The sequence below is a fragment of the Cetorhinus maximus genome, chromosome 1 (genome assembly GCF_964194155.1).
Source record: "Cetorhinus maximus chromosome 1, sCetMax3.hap1.1, whole genome shotgun sequence".
In the NCBI taxonomy this organism is placed as follows: domain Eukaryota; kingdom Metazoa; phylum Chordata; class Chondrichthyes; order Lamniformes; family Cetorhinidae; genus Cetorhinus; species Cetorhinus maximus.
The window spans coordinates 241,455,235-241,479,157 of NC_135879.1; the positions used below are offsets into that span (position 1 = coordinate 241,455,235).

Consider the following 23,923-nt stretch of genomic DNA (forward strand, 5'->3'; position numbering starts at 1 on the left):
TCTAGGTGCTGCTGACTGCCTGTCCCAGGGTCCTGCTCTCACACTCTCCTCTTGGTGCTGCTGACTGCCTGACCCAGGGCCCTCCTCTCGTACTCTCCTCTTGGTGCTGCTGACTGCCTTTCCCAGGGCCCTCCTCTCGTACTCTCCTCTTGGTGCTGCTGACTGCCTGTCCCAGGGCCCTCCTCTCGTACTCTCCTCTTGGTGCTGCTGACTGCCTGTCCCAGGGCCCTCCTCTCGTACTCTCTTGGTGCTGCTGACTGTCTGTCCCAGGGTCCTCCTCTCATACTCTCCTCTTGGTGCTGCTGACTGCCTGTCCCAGGGCCCTCCTCTCGTACTCTCCTCTTGGTGCTGCTGACTTTTTTTTTTGTAAAAATATACTTTATTCATAAAATATCTTCAATCACATTCCAAACCATTTCAAAAACAACATTACAAGGGTACAATCCAGGTTAAACTTTTACAAAATGTATCAGCAGGTGCATCAGTACAAACAATATTACAATCATTTACAGCCTTTCATTTTGATCTGTACAGCCCGAGGGGCTCTAAACAGTTCCCAGTCTCTCGGTGCGCTGTGGTAGAAAGGTCTTAGACAGCGACCCTTCCCCATTGCGCCTTTGCGGCAGCTGCCCCAAGCTTTAGTGCGTCCCTCAGCACGTAGTCCTGGACTTTGGATTGTGCCAGTCCGCAACAATCGGTCGGGGACAACTCTTTGCGCTGGAAGACCAACAAGTTTCGGGCAGACCAAAGCACCTCTTTCACCGAGTTGATGATCCTCCAGCTGCAGTTGATGTTTGTCTCGGTGTGTGTCCCTGGGAACAGCCCGTAGAGCACAGAGTCCTGTGTCACAGAACTGCTCGGGATGAACCTCGACAGCAACCACTGCATCTCTCTCCAGACTTTCTTTGCAAAGGCACAATCCACAAGGAGGTGAACAACGGTCTCTTCCCCACCACAGCCACCTCGAGAGCAACGTGCAGAGGGGGTGAGCCTCCTGGCGTGTAGGAAGGATCTGACGGGGAGGGCTTTTCTCACCACCAGCCAAGCTACGTCTTGGTGCTTGTTGGAAAGTTCTGGCGATGAGGCGTTCTGCCAAATGACTTTGACAGTCTGCTCGGGGAACCATCCCACAGGGTCCACCCTCTCCTTTTCCCTCAGGGCCTCTAGGACGTTACGTGCTGACCACTGCCTGATGGACTTGTGGTCAAAGGTGTTTTTCTGCATAAATTTTTCCACCAGGGACAGGTGGTACGGCACGGTCCAACTACTTGGAGCGTTCCGCGGCAGCGTGGCCAGACCCATCCTTCGCAACACCGGGGACAGGTAGAACCTCAGCACGTAGTGGCACTTGGTGTTTGCGTACTGAGGGTCTACGCACCGCTTGATGCAGCCACACACAAAGGTGGCCATCAGTATGAGGGCGATGTTGGGCACGTTTTTTCCCCCTTTATCTAGAGGCTTGTACATCGCGTCCCTGCGGACACGATCCATTTTCGACCTCCAGCTAAAGCGGAAGATGGCTCGAGTGATCGCCATCGCGCAGGAGTGTGGAATGGGCCAGACCTGCGCCACGTACAGCAACAGCGAGAGTACCTCACACCTGATGACCAGGTTCTTACCCGCAATGGAGAGGGAGCGTCGCTCCCACATGCCCAGTTTCCTTTTCACCATAGCCACTCGCTCCTTCCAGTTTCTAACGCATGCCCCGGTCCCTCCGAACCATATCCCCAGCACCTTCAGGCCGTCAGCCCTGACAGTGAAGGGGACAAAGGATCGGTCAGCCCAGTTCCCAAAGAACATGGCCTCGCTCTTCCCCCGATTTACCTTGGCTCCCGAGGCCAGTTCGAACTGGTCGCAGATGTGCATCAGTCTGCGCACCGACAGCGGATCCGAGCAGAAGACGGCGACGTCGTCCATGTACAGGGAGGCTTTTACCTGAGTGCCTCCACTGCCTGGGATCGTCACTCCTCTTATGCCCGGATCCTTCCTGATGGACTCGGCAAAGGGTTCTATGCAGCACACGAAAAGGACAGGCGAGAGAGGACAGCCCTGCCTGACTCCAGATTTAATCGGAAAGCTATCTGTTTCCCACCCATTGATTGAGACTGCGCTACTGATGTTAGTGTAGAGCAGTTGGATCCAATTTCGAATTCCCTCCCCAAAGCCCATTTTGGAGAGCACATCCCCCATGTAGGTGTGCGATATTCTGTCAAAGGCCTTCTCCTGATCCAAGCTGATGAGGCAGGTATCCACACCCCTGTCCTGTACATAGGCAATCGTATCCCTGAGCAGCGCCAGGCTGTCAGAGATCTTCCTGCCTGGCACAGAGCAGGTCTGGTCAGGGTGAATCACCAATTCCAGAGCGGATTTGACCCGGTTGGCGATGACCTTGGACAGAATCTTATAGTCCACATTCAACAGTGAAATGGGTCGCCAATTTCTAATTTCCTCCCTTTCCCCCTTGTGCTTGTAGATGAGGGTGATGATGCCCTTCCTCATGGATTCTGACATACTACCGGCCAGGAGCATACTCTCGTACACTCCTAGCAGGTCTGGGCCGATCAAGTCCCACAGAGCCGAATACAACTCCGCCGGCAAGCCGTCGCTTCCGGGGGTTTTACTCTTCTCGAAGGACTCGAGGGCCTTAGTCAGTTCATCAGGAGTTAGCGGTTTGTCCAGGCTCTCCCGCGTACTGTGGTCTAAGACCTCCGTGATAGAGGACAGGAAGGACTGGGAGGCCGTGCTGTCCGTGGGCTTCACGTCATACAATCCGGCATAAAAGGATTTGCTGATCCTCAGAATGTCGGACCGTGATGACTTTACTGAGCCGTCTTCTTCCTTCAGGCTGCTGATCACAGAGCGCTCTCTGTGTACCTTTTGGAAGAAGAAACGTGAGCACGTCTCATCCTGCTCCACGGAGCGGACTCTGGAACGGAAGATGATCTTGGAGGCCTCCAAGGCAAAGTGCGAGGCTTGCTGGCCCTTCACCTCTTGGAGCTCCTCCTTGACATCGACCCCCATCGACTGCAGCCGGAGCAGATTCTGCATCTTTTTCTGGAGTCGGGACATTTCCCTCTGTTCCTTTCTAGCTTTCTGGGTGCCTTTGCGGATGAAAAACCTCTTGATGCTTCCCTTGATCGCTTCCCACCAGTGTGTCAGGGACTCAAAGAGGGGTTTCACGGTTCTCCAACCTTTGTAATCCCTCTTGAGCTCCTCAATGTTCTCTGGGGTCAGCAGTTGCACATTTAGCTTCCATGCCCCCCTGCCCACCCTCAGGTCCTTCTCCAAGTGGCAGTCCGCCAGTAGGAGGCAGTGGTCAGAGAAGAACACCGGCTTGACCTCGGTGGATCTGACTGTGAATGCACGGGACACAAACAGGAAGTCTATCCTGGAACGAATGGACCCGTCTGGCCGCGACCAGGTGTATCTACGCTGCGCTCCGTCTGCAGGGTTGCTGAAGACGTCGTGCAGCTTGGCATCCTTAACTGTTTCCATCAGGGATCTGGACGTAGCGTCCAATAGGTGCTGCTGACTGCCTGTCTCAGGGTCCTCCTCTTGCTTTCTCCCCTAGGTGCTGCTGACTGCCTGTCCCAGGGTCCTGCTCTCGCTCTCTCCTCAAGGTGCTGCTGACTGCCTGTCCCAGAGTCCTCCTCTCGCTCTCTCCCCTAGGTGCTGCTGACTGCCTGTCCCAGGGTCGCCCTCCTCATGCTGGGGACCACTTGGGAACCTATCCACAGTTTATTCATTAATTCTTATGGGAAAGTCTGATTCATTTAATGTTGTTTCGTTTAAAATCACACTTTCAAAGAACACAACTAGGAAGTTAAATGAGGAATTACTGCACTGGTTTGCTCAACCACACCCTCACCTTCAACTTTGCCTTAGTCCCCAGTTCAGTCGTTGCTTTCACCCTTGCTGGTCTCCTGGTACAGCTCTCATTTCCGCTTCCTTAAGTCAAAGGGACTCAGACTTGAAAGAAAATGGTGGACAACTGCTTTAGGCTGTCCACCGCCATATCTGGCTGGACCACTTAAAACAGAAAGGCCCTGTTTTCATCTGCTAAAACTGACCCAGGAATTCAAAGATAATCCTGGCTTCTTTTCTGCAAACCTGGCTTCTTAAACTCCTCTCCTCGGTTTACTGCTCTCTCAACTCTAACGTTATGTGTGAGGAGCTCATGGATTTTCCTTGCCACTAAGGTTGAGACTGCCCGATCTTTGCTGCGCTCCTATCTTCTATTAGCCCACTGGGCTAGACTTCCTCTCAAGTTTGCTGCTGTCTGAGCCCTAACTCGCCTAGAAACATAGAAACTAGGAGCAGGAGTAGGCCATTCGGCCCTTCAAGCCTGCTCCGCAAGTCAATATGATCATGGCTGATCCTCTATCTCAACGCCATATTCATGCTTTCTCTCTATATCCCTTGATGCCCTTAATGTCTAAAAATTTATCAGTTTCTTTCTTGAATATACTCAGTGACCTGGCCTCCACCAGCCTTCTGTGGTAGAGAATTCCACAGGTTCACCACCCTCTTGAGTGAAGAAATTTTTCCTCATCTCAGTGCTAAATGGCCTGCCCCGTGTCCTGAGACTGTGACCCTTGGTTCTGGACACCCCAACTAGGGGAAACATCCTCCCTGCATCTTTGTCTAGTTCCTTACCTACCTCCCCTCGTGCCCTCTGAGCTCAGCTTGTCCATGAGACACACTTCCTACCCCCTTGACCCTATTGCCACTAAACTGCTGATCAGAAATGTTGAAGGTGGCTCGAGTTTCTTCTTTCAACAGCTGGCTATCAGGTCTTAAAACAGTGCAGTACTGAGGCAGTGCTGCACTGTCAGAGGCGCCGTTTTTCAGATGAGACATTAACTGAGGGCCCTGTCTGTCCCCTTCAGGTGTGCACAAAAGATCTTATGACTCTATTCGAAGTAGAACAGGGGAGTTCTCAAGTGGCTAATAATTAACCCTTAATCAACACCAGGAAGTCAAATGATGTGTTTGTTTTCTTATTGCTGCTTGGGATATGCAGCAGGCAATTTGCACCCACAAGATCCCACAAATTACAACCGTGACTACCCTTTAGAAATACTTCATTGGCTTGTATAGCGCTTTGGGATATATTGAGGCTGTGAAAGGAGCTGTAGAAATGAAAGCTCGCCCGTTCTCTCCCGATCAGAGGAGGCCAATCACAGCGACCCAGCTGCAACTCTGACTTGAGATCCCGCGAGATCAACTCAGATCCGCAGTTAAACTTAGGCCATCGTGACTCAGTCACGCACAACCTTTGCAAAAGAGTCAGGGTGACGGGAGACTGGAGGGGAAAAAAGGAGTTAAAATAACCCAAAGGATTGGGACGAAAGTCAAAGTCAAGGTATGATTTGTTAATGTGTTGTTGACAGGAGCACTGAGGCCTCTACAGCTCTTGTCAGTGCAATTTCCTGAACGATTGCAAGTGAGTGCCGACGAATTTAGCAGAGCCGTTTACTGAAGGATACGGGAGGGATGAGGGGATGCGAGGAGAGGTCCGATTGCATTCTTGGCTGGTGAAAATTACCGCAGTTTTCTCTTTTCAAGCTGCTTATGAATTAGTTGCTGTGTTGTTTGGCAGTGTGAGATAAATGAGCTGCATCCATCTTGGGTTACCCGCCTGTCATTTGCTTGCAACAAAAATGTGGTTGGTAAAGTGGAATTGTGATGACTCTACCACTAATAGAGAGGCATCTTGAGGGCACTTTACACAATCGCTTTGCAGTGCAGTTACTGTTGTCCTGTAGGTATAATGGTGACCAATCGGTGCCAGAGATGTCCCATGCGCAGTTGGTATTGGGCGGAGGAGGGATCTTGGCCTAACTCTCCTTGCTTTTTCACAAGTAGGGCCACATCTTTTAACAACAGTCTGAAGAGATGATACCTTAGTTTTGATGTCCCTATCAGAAAGGTGATGCCCCTAACACTGCAGCACTCCCTCAGCTGGATGTGCTCACCCTGAGTTGCTGGGCTTGAACTCATAACTTACCCAGAGTGCCACCAGCTAGGTCTAAAAGGCACAGTGGTTGAAGACCAAAACTGCATGAGTTCTCATTTGCAAGTCTTTGTTTGGCTTCTTGTAATAATGTTTGGAATCAAAGCCATGATGAGCATATGATTTGATAATTGCTATGTATTTCATTTAGCGTTCAAATATTTCCTAATAATTACTTAATTCTAACTGTGAGTAGTCTTGTTCCATATACACAACTGGTCCCAGATTGTGTTTACTGGGCACCTTTGGAACCTTTTTTTTCAGGAGATATAGTTAGAGAGATAGCATACCCGCAAAAGATCACTTGTTAGCAAATTATTATTCTTTGAGCAGGAGGCAAGCAGTATTTCTTTGGAATTGAGTCGGCTCCGAAATGCGATGTTAGGGATGGGGAATTGGGGCTGAGCTGTCAGTTCGCAGCTAATCTGGTTCCCAAGCTATGCTGTTGTTCTTATAATTGGCCAGTGGGCCTGACTCCTGAGTACGACCTGGGGAGACGGACCCTCACTGGGAACTTGGATTCTTTCCATTTTGCTCCACTTGCTTCCACGAGCCAACACTTGAACCTGTGGAGTAGTTGAAGCTTGGATGAACAGCAGGAAACTTATGAATGCTTTGCACTGGTAGGTGGTGCATCTTTAGAAGTGCCAATGGACATGCTGGCAGGAGTGGGGGGGGGGGGAGGGGATCCAGTCTGTATAAAACAGAGTCCAGAGCCCCTGTAAGCCAGAAAACTTGCAGGGCTGGGAAGAACGAAGCCTTTGTACAGATTGCGCGCTGGCTTGGCTTTCAAGTCCTTGGATATGATGATTGGCGCCTATGTGTTCAGGCACGCTGCCGGCCAGAGGAATTAAACATGAGGTTAAATAAAAGTTAGCCGTGTGGAAGAGAAATAAAAATATTTTTTGGATACAAAGGAAAGCAAGAAAATAGCACCCCTTGTAACAAAAATAAATAGGTTGCCAAGCGGCTGTTCCAGTGTCTGACGTGTGTCCCTCTCTTTTTTTCTAGTGCTGGAGATGTACAGTAAATTACGGGAGCAGCTGAAGACTAAAAGGTAAATTGCATCCTTGACTTTGATTTTGTGTGTTTTGTGGCTGTCGGGGGCGAACGATCGTTCAGCTTCAGCTCTGCCAGTCTGAAGTGCTCGATGTTTATTTGCACCGCAATGTGATTGTGGAAGCCCACGTAAAAATAGAGAGGGAAGGTACGTCGCAGGACCTGTGAATTCCCGGGAAAACTAGCTGAAGTCGGATCCGTGACCTAAGAGCTGCAAGGGCGAGTTGGGTAGGAAGGGTGGCCTGACGTTCGGTTATTTAGCCCAGTGATTTTATTTTCCCTTGCATGTTTTCTGATCTTTGAATTTTCTATTCGAACCAGGGCATAAATATAGAACGTTCCTCATCCTTGTCTCGTGGCGCAGTGGTTCAAAACAAATTAATTTAATGAGGGAAATTATAGTGATTTTCAAACACCGAAGGCATTGCAGCTGAACCTTTGTGATTGTAATTAACAGTCAAAGGGGAAGGTTTTTCCTTTCATTATTCTTCAGGATGTGAGAGAGCTGCTGGCAGGTCCAGCGTTTTGCTGCCTGTGCCTAGTTGTTCAAAACGTGTTGGTGGGCCGTTGTCTCGAACCGCTCCACGCGGTGAAGGTACTTCCACAATTCTATTGGTGTTCCAGGAGTTTGCCCCAGCACCCAGTGAAGAAGCAATGTCCAGTTTGGGGCAGTGTGTGACTTGGCGGGCAACACGGAGATGAAGGTGTTTCCATGCGTCCGGTGCCCTTGCCCTTCCAAGCGCGAGAGGTGGGCTGGTTTGGGTGGTGCTGCCAAAGAAGCCTTGGTGAGTCGCTGCAGGTAGTGCACACTGTAGCCATGGTGGTCAAGGTAGTTTAAGCTGGTGGATACAGTACAGATCAAGTGGGATGCTTATCCTTGGATGGTTTCGAGCTTATTGTGTTCCTTTTTAAGCTGTTCTTTGGGCAGGTGGAGAGTATTGCATCACACTCGGGGCTTGCCCCTTCTGGGTGGTGGAGAGGCTCTGGGCAGTCAGGAGGTGTGGCAATCACCATTTGAATCACGGAATGGCTGCAGCACAGAAGAAGATCATTCGGCCCGTCGTGTCCGTGTCAGCTCTCTGCAAGAGCAACTCCGTTAGCCTCCATACAGAGGCAAAATACTGCTGGAAATCTGAAACAGAAGCAAAGAATGCTGGAAATAATCAGCAGACCAGGCAGCGTCTGTGGGGAGAAACAGAGTTAACATTTCAGGTCGCGATGACCTGGGATGATGTGACCGAGTATTTCCAGCATTTTTTTGTTAGTATTTCAGATGGCTCCATTTCCCCCTCACCCTGCTAACTGTTTCTCTTCAAATAATTACCGATTTACCTTTTGAAGGTCAAGATTGAGTCTGCCGCTGTCACACATTCAGGTAGTGAATTACAGCTCCTAACCACTCAGAGTACAAAAGGAGTTTTCCTTCTTGTTACCGTTGTTTTTTTTTTTTGCCATTCACCTTAAGTCGGTGTCCCCTGGTTCTTGACCCTTATGTCAACGGGGGAAGTTTCCCTCTATCTATTCTGTCCAGACCCCCTCATGATTTTGAATACCTCTGTCAAATCCCCTCTCAACCTTCCCTTCTTGAAGGAGGGACCAATTCAAGCTTCTCCAATCTACTCTCATAACTGAAGTCCCTCATCCCTGAAGCCAAGCTTGTAAATCTTCTCTGCGTTCTCTCTCTAGTACCTTCACATCCGTCCTGATGTGCAGCATCCAGAACTGGACGCAATACTCCACTTGAGACTGAACCAGTGTTTTATGGTTCATCGTAATTTACTTGCTTTTTCCTCCCTGCCCAGTATCCCATACGCCTCTTTAACCATTTTCTCAACCTGCCCTACCACCTTCAACGATTTGTGCGTGCATACCCACAGGTCTCTGTTTCTGCACCCCTTTAGAATGGCACCCTTTATTTTATACGGCCTCTCCGCGTTCTTCCTTCAAAATGTATCACCTCACACTTCCTCCAAATTAATTTTAATCTGCCACATGTCTGCCCATCCCACCAGTCTGCCTACATCCTCCTGAAGTCCATCACCATCCTCCTGACAGTTCACAGTATGTCCAAGCTTTGTGTCATCCGCAGATTTTGAAATTGTGGCCCTGCACGCCCAATCTAGGTCATTAATTTAGACCAAGCAAAGCACTGGCCCTAATGCTGAACCCTGCATACCTTCCTCCAGTCCGAAAAGCAAACATTCACCATGACTACTCTCTATTTCCTGTCATTCAGCCAACTTAGTGTCCCTACTGCTTCTGTCCTTCTATTCCATGGGGTTTAACTTGGCTGACAAGCTTGTTATGGCACTTTATCAATCGGAATGCCCATCCCTGGCTGCTTGTAATAGCAACAGCATTTATTAGGCAGTCTCATTAAGTTCCCATTCAGCGGTGGTCAAAATTGGGGTTTTGATGATAGCGAGACAATTGAATTTTCTGGTTAAGCTCCTTCTTGTTCAAGATAATCATTACATCATCATTGTAGAATGTGAATTTACTTCCCATTTATCAGTCTAAACTTGCACGCTGTTCAGGTCTTGATGCATGCTGGCATGGACTGTTTCAACTTTGAGGAGCTGAGCATTGTACAAGCATCAGTGAACATCCATACTTCTGACTTTATGATATAGAGAAGGTCATTGGTGAAGGAGCTGAAGATGGTTGGGCCTTGGACACTACCCTGAGAAACTCCTGCAGTGATGTCCTGGAATTGAGATGATTGGTCTTCAACAACCACAACCACCTTCCTTTGTCGAAGATATGACTCCAGTCATTGAAGTTTACTTCCTGGGTGCCGCACTCAATTGGATTCTACCTTGATGTCGAGGGCAGTCACTCTCACCTCAGTTGTGCAATTCAGATCTTGCATCCATGTCTGGATCAAGGTTGTTTTAAGGTCTAGAAGCGAGTGGCTTTGGCAAAATCCAAATTGAAACCTGTACCCTGGTGAGTAAGGGTTGCTTGATAGCACTGTAAACAGCACTGATGGTTGAGAGTAGGCTGATAGGGTGATAATTGACTCAGCGGGATTTGGACTCTGTCCCCAAATTTTGGTGAGGAGGATCTTGCAGGATCGAATGAGCTGTGTTAGTTTTCACATCAAAGTTTGATATTTAGGTAATGGCAAACTAATGGTTTGTCTGGTTTTATTCTTTTTCTTTTGGAGTGTTAAGTTTCTCTTTAAACCTGCCTCCTTGGTGGGTGGGTGTTAAATTTTGCTTGTATGTGCTCCTCCGAAGCATCTTAGGATTTTTTTTTTTTAACTATGCTGAAGGCGCTATATAAATGCAGGTTGCTGTTTTCTCATTTTTCCATAGTCCTCTACAGTGGCATCTCCCCTTTCTGTCTTCTTGAGAAGTTGATTAATGGCAGGGCAGTTCAGATTTAAGCTAACTTCTGACATCGGTGCAGTGGGTTTTTTCAGCGAAATTTGCAGTTGATTAGCTGGAAATTCTGTGCACAATACATTTTCCAAAGCCCAAGTGCTTTTCATTATCCAACATCTGGAAAAATGATTTTCTATGTCTTGGAATCTGATGGATGTTTTAATGTAGAGACCTGTGCAAGGAGGCTGAATATTTCTCTGGCGCCTCTGAGTGCACTTCTTTGTTCCAACGGCAAGAACTAGATAAAATGCCAAGGCCCACAGTGCTGGACACTACCAAATTCAAAAAAAGAGCACAAGGCGAGATAAATTGAGTTGGGATGCAGAAGCGTGATGGATTTTTTTTTAAAGAGCAGGGGAGGCAAAGCAGTGACATGATCGAGGCGTTCAAAATTGTGAAGGGTTTTGATAAGAGTAAACAAGGAAAAACCGTTTCTGATGGCAGGTAACCAGAGGGCACAGATTTACAATAATTGGTATAAGAACCAGGGGAGAGATGAAGAGATTTTGTTTACGCAGCGAATTGTTTTGATCTGGAGTGCACTGTCTGTAAGGGCGGTGGAAGCAGATTCAGTCACAAGTTTCAAAGTGGAATTGGAAACATAACAACTTTATGTAGCTCCTTTAACACAGTAAAATGTCCCAAAGCGCTTCAGAGGTACGTCATCAGACAAAATTTGATACTGAACCACATAAAGACATACAGGTCAACCAAAGCTTGATCCAAGAGGTATGGTTTTAAAGAGCTTGTTAAATATACTTGAATAGGGAACATTTGTAAGGTTGAATAAGGGAATGGGAAATTGGATTGTTCCTTCAAAGAGCTGGCGCAAGCACGATGGGCCAGTTGTCTTCCTTCCATGCTCTGTGATTCTGTGTGCTGTAGATTGTAGGGGGGAGACCGAGGGAGGGATGGAATCCTACATTCGCGAACTTCTCTGTAAGAATAGCCCAGATCTTGCGATCTGGATTGGAAATCCTGTTTCCAATCTTGATCAGACAAAAAAATGCACGCTTACCTTCCTCTGATATTTCAGGACAGCCTTCTGATAGAGGATACTTCAGTTCAAATGAGTGCAGCAAACTCCCTTGGGAGCAGCGTAGAGAATCCGCACGGAAACCGTTCCCCTATTTTTATGACACGAGCTGCCACATTGCAAGTAAGGCGAGAGTTTAAATGTCCCGAGGTTTCTTTGAAAACAGCTACTGAGAGACGGTAAGGGGTAGGGTGGATAAGGCACGTGAGTCAGGTGGCGGGCGGGTGAAGTGGGTAGACATGCAAGTTAGAAACATAGAAAATAGGAGCCCTTTGAGCCTGCTCCACCATTCACTATGATCATGGCTGATCCTCCATCTCAAAGCCATACTTCTCTTCTTTCCCCGTACTCCTTGACGCCTTTAGAAATCTATCTTATTTCCTCAAATTTATTCAGTGACTTGGCCTCCACAGCCTTCTGTGGTAGAGAATTCCGGAGATTCGCCACCCTCTGAGTGGCCTACATCTTATCCTGAGACTGTGACCCCTTTTTCTAGAGCCCCCAGACAGAGGAAACATCATCCCTGCGTCCAGCCAGGCAGCCCTGTCAGAATTTTATACGCTTCAGTGAGATCCCCTCTCATTCTTCTAAACTCCAGTGAATACAGGCCCAGTCGACCCAATCTCTCCTCAAATGACAATCTCAGGAATCAGCCTGGTGAACCTTTGCTGCACTCTCTCTATGACAAGTATGTCCTTTCTTAGGTAAGGAGACAAAAACTGCACACAATACTCCAGGTGTGGTCTCACCAAGGCCCTGTACAGCTGCAGTAAGACATCCTTGCTCCTGTGCTCAAGTCCTCTTGTAATGAAGGCCAACATACCATTTGCCACCTTAACTGCTTGCTGCACCTGCATGCTTACTTTCAGTGATTGGTGTACAAGGACACCCAGGTCCCTTTGTACATCAACATTTCCCAATCTATCACCATTTAAATAATACTCTTGTCATTCTGTTTTTCCAACTGAAGTGGATAACTTCACACTTATCCACTTAATACTGCATCTGACCGTATTTGCCCACTCACTCAACTTGTCTAAATCACCTTGAAGCCGCTTAACATCCTCCTCACCATTTTCTCAGTGTCCTGTTGTCGCATCCTTTATAATAGACTCTAGCATTTTCCCTGCTGAGATTAGGCTAACCGGTCTGTTATTCACTGTTTTCTCCCCCTCCCTTTTTTTTTAAAAAAATAGTGGGGTTGCATTTACCACCCTCCAATCTGCTGGGACTGTTCCAGAATCTACAGAATTTTGGAAGATGACAACCATTACATCCACTATTTCCACGGCCACCTCCTTTAGCACCCTGGGATGTAGATTATCAGGCTGTGGGGATTTATCGGCTTTTAGTCTTATTAATTCCTCCAACGCTTTTTTAGTAATACTAATTTCCTTCAATTCCTTCTTCTCATTAGACCATTGGGTTCCCTAGTATTTCTGGGAAGTTATTTGTGTCTTCTTCCTTGAAGGCAGAACTAAAATAGTTGCTTAATTACTCTGCCATTTCTTTGTTCTCTATTATAAATTCTCCTGTTTCGGACTGTAAAGGACCTACATTTGTCTTCACTAATCTTTTTCTTTTTACGTACCTACAGCAGCTTTTACAGTCCGCTTTTATGCTCCTTGCAAGTTTACCTTCATAGCCTATTTTTCCCCTCTTAATCAATCTCTTGGTCCTCCTTTGCTGAATTCTAAACTGCTCCCAATCGGCAGGGTGGGGGTAGTGGGGGTGGGGTTGGTGGTGGTGGTGGGGTTGTAGTCAGGTCGGAGGCTAGTTGAATTGGATTGGGGGGGGCGGCGGGGGGGAGCTGGATGGTCAGAGGCTAGTCGGAGGGGCCAGGGTGTTGGCTGGTTGTGGGGATGGGGTGGGCTTAGGGAGCAGTCAGGTGGTGGGGTGTGGTAGGTGGTCAGTGAGAGTGATTGGGGATTTAGTTGTATAGTTACCCAGGTGTGAGACTAGGCTTTTTCTGTTTGACATTTCCTGGGTAACTGTCCAGGTAAGTAAGTTGGAACTGTCTGGCTTTCGACTTTATTGGAGAGTCCTGGGGAGTAGGGGAATTACCTATTGGGAGTTCAAATATCCTGGGCAATTCCCATGGAGTTCTTGTGTTGGGACTTCGAGGGCTCCAGTAGCACATCTCCTGGGGTAGGTCTGGCCTCTGACTATCCAGAGACTGGAAGATCTTGGCCAATGAATTTAAATATAATTATTTGTTTCAGAACATTTGAGGAAACGGCAGGCTATTCAATCAGTTTTTTTTATTGAGAAACCTAAGAGCCGAGGCCCACAATTACACACGAGACCCGGGTTTGGAGAGTTAAAAAGAAGCCTGGGCATATCATCAATGATTGGGTACCACCAAGCTTGGGGTTTAAAAGCCTGTAGGTTGTAGGGGAAAGTTGATGAGTCCTGCAGTCTTGAAGCCCTAAGAGAGAATGAGGACTGGAGCAGGGGGCATGCATGAGTTTTGATTATTTTTAACACAGTTAGTTAGGGAGAGGGAAGAGAGTCTAAGCACGTCCAGGCTTGGCAGGGACAAGGAGAATTAGGGTGACTTAAATAGAAAAAGCAAGAAAAAGTTTAAAGAGAGCTTTGAGCTGAGAAAGGATCAGATCGGACTGCAAGATTTTTTTCATATTGCAGTTGTTGAAAGTTTTTCAAATATGAACAATATTTAGGTAGGCTGGTTATTTTTGCTTTCAGGAGGTTAATAGTTTTGAGGAGGAAATAGGAAGCCAAACCTTCTGGGAGGCGATTATGAGATCCAGTTAAGAACAGAAGAGATCTGACCAAGAGCGTCAATACATGATGGAGAATCATCGAAGGGCAAGAAAAAGAAAAGAGCAGCGGAAGAAAAATTGAATAGCCACATAATTGGCCCCAGTGATGACATCACGATACCGTGACTGGATTTCGGAAAGACTGAAGAAAGTTAATGATTGCAGGGTTAAATAATCTGTAAAGCTACACTATTGGAGTTGGAGCTGTGTTGCCGGGAGTTGTTGTAGTGAAAAAGGAACAGTGGGAGAGAGGGGGACATTCCCTGAATTAAGGGAAAGCATGTCAGAGGAGGAGCTACCAACTAGAGCAAAGAATGACTGAATTATTTTTACCCTGTGGAAGTAAATGGCTTTGCTAGTTACGGACAATGGGAGAAAAATGATAATTTCCAACTCTCTCCATATTTGCTGCAGAAACTTAGCTTACTGGATCATGATTTCTCAGTCAGAAATAAGTACAGAATGTAACGTCAGTTTGAGATTCAGAAAAAACTCAAGACCACTATGCTATTTGTGGTGCATGTGGTCACAGCAGCCTAACGTCCCTCGTTGGATTTTGAGCAATAAACTTGGCCACTGTGTTGAAGATGAAAATATAAAGCTTTTTCCACCCTTGCAGGATGTGTGGAGAATTCTTCTAGAGAAGGCCGCTTGTTAGAGAGCCAGTTAACATTTTGAAGAGGGAGCTGGGTGTATAAAAAAAACACGTGTTTGATGAGCTCAGGATGTACCAAAGTGTTTTACAGCCAGTGAAGTGCTTCTGCAGTGTAGTTACTGTCATAATGCAGCAAACAGCAAAGCACAACAGGGTCCCAAAAACAGCAATGTGATCATGATAAGATGATTGTCCTGTGTTGCTAGAGAGATTATTGGTAAGGACACCAGGGAGAACTTCATGATCCTCTTCAGAATAGTACCATGGGGCCTTTTATGCCCACCTGAGAAGCGAGATGGGACTTCAGATGGGTCACCCGAAATACGGTACCCCCAACACTGCAGCTCTCTCTGTCCTGCAGTGGAAGTGTTAGCCCAGATTCTGTGCTCATGTCCTACCATTGGGCCAAAGCTGACACCTCATATTAATTGCACTGCTTGATTTTTCTTTTGAGGGTGGATCAGGAGAGGAAATTTATGTTCCCTAAAGTTAGGGAATCAGCAAGTGGTGGGCAGGAAATGGTAACCATATAAGGACTCTGGTGGGGAAAATATGTTCCTCACTTCGGACTTTATGCTCTCGTGTGTAAGATGGTAAGATCCCTTTTCTTTTTGTACCTATGACACACAGAATAACTCCTGGAAAATTGCAGTTCTCAGGAACTGACACATCTCAGGTGATGTACTTTCTTTTTGCAGTTTAAGGTGTGATATGAAACCTTCAGTGCATTGCTGCCCTTTTTTTTTGCAGTTTGAATCAAACAGCTCAGAGCCATTTACTTGAAGTCTTCTGTTTCATTTCTCAGAGTCTGCTGACCTTTGCTTCCTAGTACAGCATTTGAAAATGGCAGTAAGCCTGCTTGTTCCTCGCCTACCTGGGTATAACATAATCCAAGTTGAACTGAGCTCCTATTCAGGGTTGTGGTGACACTGAACTTTTTTTGAGCTTTAGCTTGTGATTGGCATCTGAAACCTTCTATGTTACTCCCAGGTTGTATGCTGTTCCCACATAAATTTCCTGTCAAACTCTTCTAGGAAAGAGTGATAATAGCAACGTGTGGTCCGGTTCTGCGTTCTGACGAGAAGTGTTTTCCTTGATGTTTGACTGGACGCACATTTCAGTGAAATAATTCTTTGTTGGGACTACTTGTAGTAATAATAAGATAGAAAGAAGAGATAATAGGCAAGAATAAACTTACTGGCTCAAGGTGCTGTAATTCACCCAGCCTAACATCCAACTGGATCAAAAACTCCTTTATTGTCATTGTCTCCATGTTTTATCTGGCACATTCATTAGATTAATCAAAACTTGGTCATCCTTTGAGTAAAAAATTGTTTTGGTAAGATCTGTTCTAAATTTGTGTTTCATAGACTTTACATCATGTTCTCTTGTTGTACTGCCATTATTTACCTTGACGTAATACTCTGGGTTCTCCTTAGCTGTACCATTTAATACTTTAAATTCATTTCATAGGGTCCATTCAACTGCCAGCTCTCTGGTGAGCAGAGCCTTAGTTTCCTCTGATCTTTCCTTTCCTTTTGGGTGTCTTACACTTTGGGTCATTTATTTATTTTATTCATTCAAGGGATGCGGGCTTCACTGGCTAGGTCAGCGCTTATTGCCCATCCCTAATTGCCCTTGAGAAGGTGGTGGTGAGCTTCTTTCTTGAACTGCTGCAGTCCATGTGCTGTAGATACACCCACGGTGCTGTTAGGGAGGGAGTTCCCGGATTTTGACCCAGCGACAGAGAAGGCATGGTGATATATTTCCAATTCAGGATGGTGAGTGGCTTGGAGGGGAACTTCCAGATGTTGGTGTTCCCATGTATCTGCTGCCCCTGTCCTTCTAGATGGTAGTGGTCGTGGGTTTGGAAAGTGCTGTCCAAGGAGCCATGGTGAGTTTCTGCAGTGCATCTTGTGGATGGTACACATTGCTGCCACTGTTTGTCGGTGGCGAAGGGAATGAATGTTTGTAGAAGGGGTGCCAATCAAGTGGGCTGCTTTTCCTGGATGGTGTCAAGCTTCTTGAGTGTTGTTGGAGTTGCACTCACCCAGGCAAGTGGGGAGTATTCCATCACACTCCTGACTTGTGCCTTGTAGATGGTGGACAGGCTGTGGGGAGTCAGGAGGTGAGTTACTCGACACCTGATTCCTAGTCTCTGACCTGGTCTTGCAGCTGGAGCATTTATATGGCTGGTCCAGTTCAGTTTCTGATCAATGGTAACCCCCAGGATATTGATATCGGGGGATTCAGTGATGGTCATGTCATTGAATGTCAAGGAGGCGATGGTTGGATTCTCTCTTGTTGGAGATGATCATTGCCTGGCACTTGTGTGGCACGAATACGAACAAACATAACATATGAATTAGGAGCAGGAGTAGGCCACTCGGCTCCTCAAGCCTGCTCCGCCATTCAATAAGATCATGGCTGATCTAAATGCAACCTCAACCCCACATTCCTACCTATCCTGATAATCTTTCATCCCCTTGTTTATCAAGAACTTATCTAGCCCAGCCTTAAAAATATTCAAAGCTCTGCTTCCACTGCCTTTTGAGGAAGTGAGTCCCAAAGATTCACAACCCTCCTCATCCCTGTCTTAAATGAGTGACTCCTTATTTTTAAACAGTGAACCCTCATTCTAGATTCTCCCACAAGAGGAAACATTCTTTTCACATCCAGAATGTTACTTGCCACTTGTCAGCCCAAGCCGAGATGTTGTCCAGGTCTTGCTGCATTTGGACATGGACTGCTTCAGTGTCTGAGGAGCCGTAAATGGTGCTGAACATTGTGCAATCATCAGTGAACATCCCCACTTCTGACCTTATGATGGAGGGGAGATCATTGATGAAGCAGCTGAAGATGATTGGGCCTCGGACACTACCCTGAGGAACTCCTGCAGTGATGTCCTGGAACTGACATGATTGACTTCCAACAACCACAACCATCTTCCTTTGTGCTAGGTATAACTCCAATCAGTGGAGAGTATTCCCGCTGATTCCCATTGACTCTAGTTTTGTTAGGGCTCTTTGATGCCACATTGTCAATGCTGCCTTGATATCAAAGACAGTCACTCTCACCTCACCTCGGCCGTTCAGCTCTTTTGTCCATGTTTGAACCAAGGCTACAATGTGGTCAGGAGCTGAGTGGCCCTGGCAGAATCCAAACAGAGTGTCAGTGAGCAGGTTATTGCTAAGCAAGTGCCGCTTGATAACACTGTTGATGACCTGTTCCTTCACTTTACTGATGATGGAGAGTAAACTGATGGGGCGGTCATTGGCCAGGTTGGATTTGGATTTGACCAGCTTTTTGTGCTCAGGACATACCTGGGCAATTTTCCACATTGTTGGGTAGATGCCAGTGTTGTAGCTGTACTGGAACAGCTTGGCTAGGGGTGTAGCAAGTTCTGGAGCACAAATCTTCAGTACTATTGCTGGAATATTGTCAGGGCCCATAGCCTTTGCGGTATCCAGTGACTTCAGCCGTTTCTTGATATCATGTGGAGTGAATCAAATTGACTGAAGGCTGGCATCTGTGATGCTGGGGACCTCTGGAGGAGGGCAAGATGATCATCCACTTGACATTTCTGGCTGAAGATTGTTGCGAATGCTTCAGCCTTATCTTTTGCACTAATGTGCTGGGTTCCTCCATCATTGAGGATGGGGATAGTTGTTTAATTGTCCACCACCATTCACGACTGGATGTGGCAGAATGAAAATGAAAGTCGCTGTAGTCCCAGAGGGCCATAGGCTGCTCTCTCATAATAGAGAGAGAGATGACTGGTGGTGAGTTTAACCTGAGGGTCAACACATCTCAGGCGAAGGGTGAAGTTGAGAAGGCAGGGCTTTCATGGATGACCTCAGCCAATACAGGAATTGAACCCACGACGTTGGTGTCACTCTGCATCACAAATCAGCCATCCAGGCAACTGAGCTAACCAACTCCCCCGAACTGAACTGTAGAGCTTAGATCTCGTCTTTTGGTTGTGGGATCACTTACCCCTGTCTATCATTTGCTGCTAATGCTGTTTGGCATGCAAGTAGTCCTGTGTTGTAGCTTCACCAGGTTGATTAAAGTGTTTTCCAGACTTTAACACATTGAAAATTTTTTCCCCAGGATGTCAGTCTGGTATTCCATCAGATTTTACAGAGGACCTGATCAAGAAGGCCCTATGCTCCTCTGCAATCTAATCCATGTCTTCGCCCTTGCTCTGTTCGTCATCTTCCTCAGACAGACAGCTGACGTCAATTTAGGCATGCCTGGTGCTGCTCCTGCCATGGCCTCCTGCACTCTTCATTAAACCAGGGTTGATCCGCTGGCTTGGTGGCAATGGGAGAGTGGGGGATATGCCGGGCCATGCAGATTATGTTCGAGTACAATTCTGCTGCTGCTGATGGCCCACAGTGGCCAGCAGCCTCTGGCCCTCTGAGACTACAGCGACTTTCATTTTCATTCTGCCACATCCAGTCGTGAATGGTGGTGGACAATTAAACAACTCACTAGAGGAGGAGGCTCCACAAATATCCCCAACCTCAATGATGGAGGAACCCAGCACAGCAGTGCAGAAGATAAGGCTGACATTGTAGCATTTGCTACAATCTTCAGCCAGAAATGCCGTTGAAATCTATCCCATTCAGCACCGTGGTAGTGCTACACAACATGATGGAGGGCATCCTCAATGTGAAGGCGGGACCTCCTCTCCCCAAGGACTTGTGCCAATACTGTCACGGATAGATGCATCTGTCTATTCCTTTTGGTTCCCTCACCTGCCGCAAGTCTAGCAGCTATGTCTTTTAGGACTCGACCAGCTCGGTCAGTGCTTCCAAGTGGTGTTCAACATGGAGGAGTATTGATTCATCAGCTGAGGGTGGGGGTGTGGGGTTATGTGGTAATCAGGAAGTTTCCTTGCCCATGTTAAGGACTCCTTCCTGAGTGTACACCACTGTGCCTCCACCTCTGCTGGGATGGTGATGGTGTTGCGTGGGACATTGTCTGGCTGTTGCTTGACCCAATTTTGGCACAGGTGCATGGGGTGATAGGGCTGAGTTTGCCTTTGTCGTTGCCAGGTGGTTCGTCCAGTTTGACACTGGAGCCACTCGTAAGCCAGTAAGTCAATTCATTAGCACCATCTAAAGTGGTGGGATTCGAATCCGGCTCCCCAGAGCATTACCCTGAGTCTCTGGTTTCCCATCGGCAATGCCACCGCCTCCCCTTGCTGTTCTTCCTTACACTTTGAATAGTTGAGAACTTTCTCTGCATTGATCTCATTCCTAAAGGTAACAGCAAAATGCTGCGGATGCTGGAGATCAAAAATACAAACGAAAGGTGCTGGAAAAACTTAGCAGGTTTGACAGCGTCTGTGGAGAGAGAAACAGAGTTAACGTTGCGAGTCTAGTATGAGTTCCGAAGAAGAGTCACATTGGACTTATGATCCTTGGTCAGATCCTCACATTGTTGATAGGATCCAGTTAAGGACTAATGACGTCTTGTTTAAAGTAGGCAAAGCTTGAGATTTAAGACACTTGCTCAGTGAATGAAGCCACAAGACTCCACGGGTTTTGAACAAACAAAAATAAACTTTACTATGCAAGGTCGGAAAGATGAAACAACTTACCATGTCTATCTTGTACTCTAACGTTCAGGGTAAGTATGAGTTACATGTAAATTAACAGGCATACTACACAGTAAATGACAGATGTGGCCAAAACAGATTCCATGGATTTCTCAATAACCCACTGAGACGTTAGTCACACTGTGAGTCAGCCACCAAACTCACTGAAACTCCATCTCTCTCACGAGGGTTTACAATCTCCGTCTTCGAAGATCCCGCCTTGGAATTCTCTCCACAAGTTGCTCCAAGTAGGAAGGCCAACCTCGCAGGGTTCTGGGATTCTGTTCCCCTGGATTCCCTAGGACGCTCCAGCATCAGCTTAAAAGCACAATTTCAGCTTTTCGGCCGTGCCAAGCAGAACACTGCTGCTCTCTCTGGGACACGCGCTGACTCTGGCGTGCCAAACCCAGTCAGTGACCTGGCTTTACGCACCCTTCTTTCTTCTCTATGAGCAAGTGTGCAGGGCCTGTCCTTGACCTGAAGAATGTAAAGATTACAGACCGCACATGTGCAGTCTGTTCCGGGCCTGCGCGTGTGTGCTGGAGGTCCGAAGATTGTCGGGACTTGGGAGTTCCTGGCCTCTGTTCCCGATGAGCAGGTAAGTGTAGTAATCAAAACAGACTCAAGCCGTTGAGTCCGTTTCTCTCTCCACAGGTGCTGCCAGACCTGCTGACTTTTTCCAGCACCTTTTTGTTTTTATTTCATCCGTAAAGATGCTGCACATCAAAGATAGGATTTTCTTCAGAGTTTGTTTGTGTTCAGTACTTTGTTATGGCCGTGTTGCAGTATTTTGGCCTGCATCCAGTTAGAAAATTGCTGCTATTCTTTTGAAAAGTCACTTGTTGGAGTTTATATTTTTTTTGGCTGGAGAGGTTCTCCTCTTCATTCTTCTTTCACTATCAGTGGATAACATATTAACATCAGCTTTGCAGCCTTTGTTCGGGTTCTTGCAGGGCACAGGCCTGTCAAAAGCATAATCACTCTGTTCCTTTGATTTGTTCCCCTTGCTGCAACCTCTAGCTCCCTGAGGCCTCCGAGTTTTACCTTTTCAGAGTTTAGCTTTTATTTTTTTGCTTGTAAATATAGCCTGCATTTACATAGCACCTTTTACATAAGATAACTTCACAGATGTGTTATCAAATAACATCTGACACTGAGCCACATAAGGACATATCAGGACAGGGGACTTGAAGCTTAGTCAAAGAGGGAGGCTTTGAGGCGGAGAGAGAAGAGGTGGATAGGTTTTAGGAGAAAATTCCAGGGTTGAGGGCCTAGGCAACTGAAGGTACAGCAACCACAGGTGGAGCAATATAAGTTTGGGATGGACAAGAGGCTCGAATAGGAGGAGTGCAGATGACTCGGAGGGTTGTCAGGCTGGAGGAGATTGAAGAAACAGGGAGGAGCAAGCCTACAGAGAGGTTTTAATTAAAGAGCAAATACCCCAAGGCTTATAGAGGGGTGTAAAATATCCATCTCATTTGACTTCTACAATCTTAGTTTTTTAAAATTCTTTCATGGGATGTGGGCATCGCTGCCAAGTGCAGCATTTATTGTCCATCCCGAATTGCCCATGAGAAGGTGGTGGTGAACTGCCTTCTTTAACTGCTGCAGTTCATTTGGTGTAGGTTCACCCACAGTGCTGCTGGGGAGAGAGTTCCAGGATTTTGACCCAGCAACAGTGAAGGAACGGCAATCATGGTTCCAAGTCAGGATGGTGTGTGGCTTGGAGGGGAAGGTCCAGGTGGTGGTGTTCCCATGCATCTGCTGCCCTTGTCCTTCCAGATGGTAGTGGTCCTGGGTTTGGAATGTGCTGTCTAAGAAGCCTTGGTGAGTTGCTACAATGCATCTTGCAGCTGGTCCACACTGCTGCCACTGTGCGTCGGTGGTGGAGGGAGTAAATGTTGAAGGTGGTGGATGGGGTGCCAATCAAGCGGGATGCTTTATCCTGCACGATGTTGAGCTTCATTTAGGCAAGCGGAGATTATTCCATCACGTTCTTGGCTTGTGTTTTGTAGAGGCTTTGGGGAGTCAGGATGTGATTTACTAACCATGCAAGTTCCAACCTCTGGCCTGCTTTTGTAGCCACAGTGTTTGTATGTCAAGTGATACAGCAGTAATGGAGTTATTGCCCAATCATAGCAACTGGCAATACGAACATAAGAAATAGGGGAAGAAGTCAGCCATTTGGCTCCTCGAGCCTGCTCTGCCATTCGTTAAGGTCAGGGCTGACCTGTTTGTGTTTCGAATTTCACATTCCCATTTACCCCCCCCGATACTCTTTGATTCTTTTGCCTAGCAATCTATTTACCTCTGCCTTAAAAATATTCAATTTATGCATGCCATCTGCTTTCTGAGGCAGAACGCTCCAAAGTCGCACAACCCTCAGAAAAAATTTCTCCTCATCTTTGTCCTAACAGGGCAGCCACTAATTTTAAAACAGTGCCCTCTAGTTCTGGACTCACCCACAAGAGGAAACATCCTTTCCATTTCCACCATGTCAATACCGTTCAGGATCTTATATACTTCAATCAAGTTGCTTCTCACTCTTCCAAACTCCAATGGAAGCAAGCCCAATTTGTCTAACCGTTCCTCACAAGACAACCCGCTCATTCCAGGTATCAATCTAGTAAACTTCCTCTGAACCACCTCCAATACATTTACATCCTTCTTTAAATAAGGAGACCAAAACTGCACACAATATTTGAGATGTGGTCTCACCAATGCCCTGCATAACTGAAGCATGACATAGTTACTTTTATGTTCAATTCCACTCGTAATGGCTGTTTTCCATTTTGAGAGATATTTCCACCTCCGATAAATCTTGGATATCTCACAGGCCTTCCCATTGAATGTGCATGAAAAACTGTGAAGGAGAACGTACTGGGCACAAGCTCAGCTTGCAGTGGGTATTTGCTATTGAAGATTGGAAAGACAAGAATATCTTTCACCCTTTGTTAATGTGAAACTGCAAGCCACATCCACTGGTAACCCCAGGTACTGATATGAATCAACAATTGGTACATGTGGTCCATGAATCTTCCAGTCAAATAATTTTGAGTTACTCAAGGTGATAATACTAGCCCCACCAATGCATCCCACTTTTAAAAAAAAATCATGTACAGGCTGTGGATATTGCTAGAAAAGCAGGCATTCATTGCCCTTCCCGATCTACCCTTGAGAAGGTGGTGGAGAGCCATCTTCCTGATAGCTGAGTGGCTTGCTAGGCTACATGAGAGGGCAGTTGATAGTCAACCACATAGCTGTGGGTCTGGAGTCACATGTAGGACAGATTGGTTCAGGCCAGAAGATTTCCTTCCCTAAATGAAATTAGTGAACTAATGAGTGTGATTAGATTGCAGTAGTTCGAAGTCACAGCA

The 23,923-nt window shown here is 46.8% G+C and overlaps 1 protein-coding gene across 3 annotated transcripts in view; it reads left to right on the plus strand.

Annotated features, from left to right (window-relative positions):
• Positions 1-23,923, plus strand: part of LOC144688399 (exocyst complex component 6B) — a 623,897-nt gene that overhangs the window by 86,156 nt on the left and 513,818 nt on the right. For all 3 annotated transcript variants that reach the window (XM_078554888.1, XM_078554897.1, XM_078554904.1), the window contains exon 5: positions 7,028-7,073. In XM_078554888.1, coding sequence (XP_078411014.1) covers positions 7,028-7,073 — 46 coding nt within the window. The remainder of the gene's footprint in view (positions 1-7,027; positions 7,074-23,923) is intronic.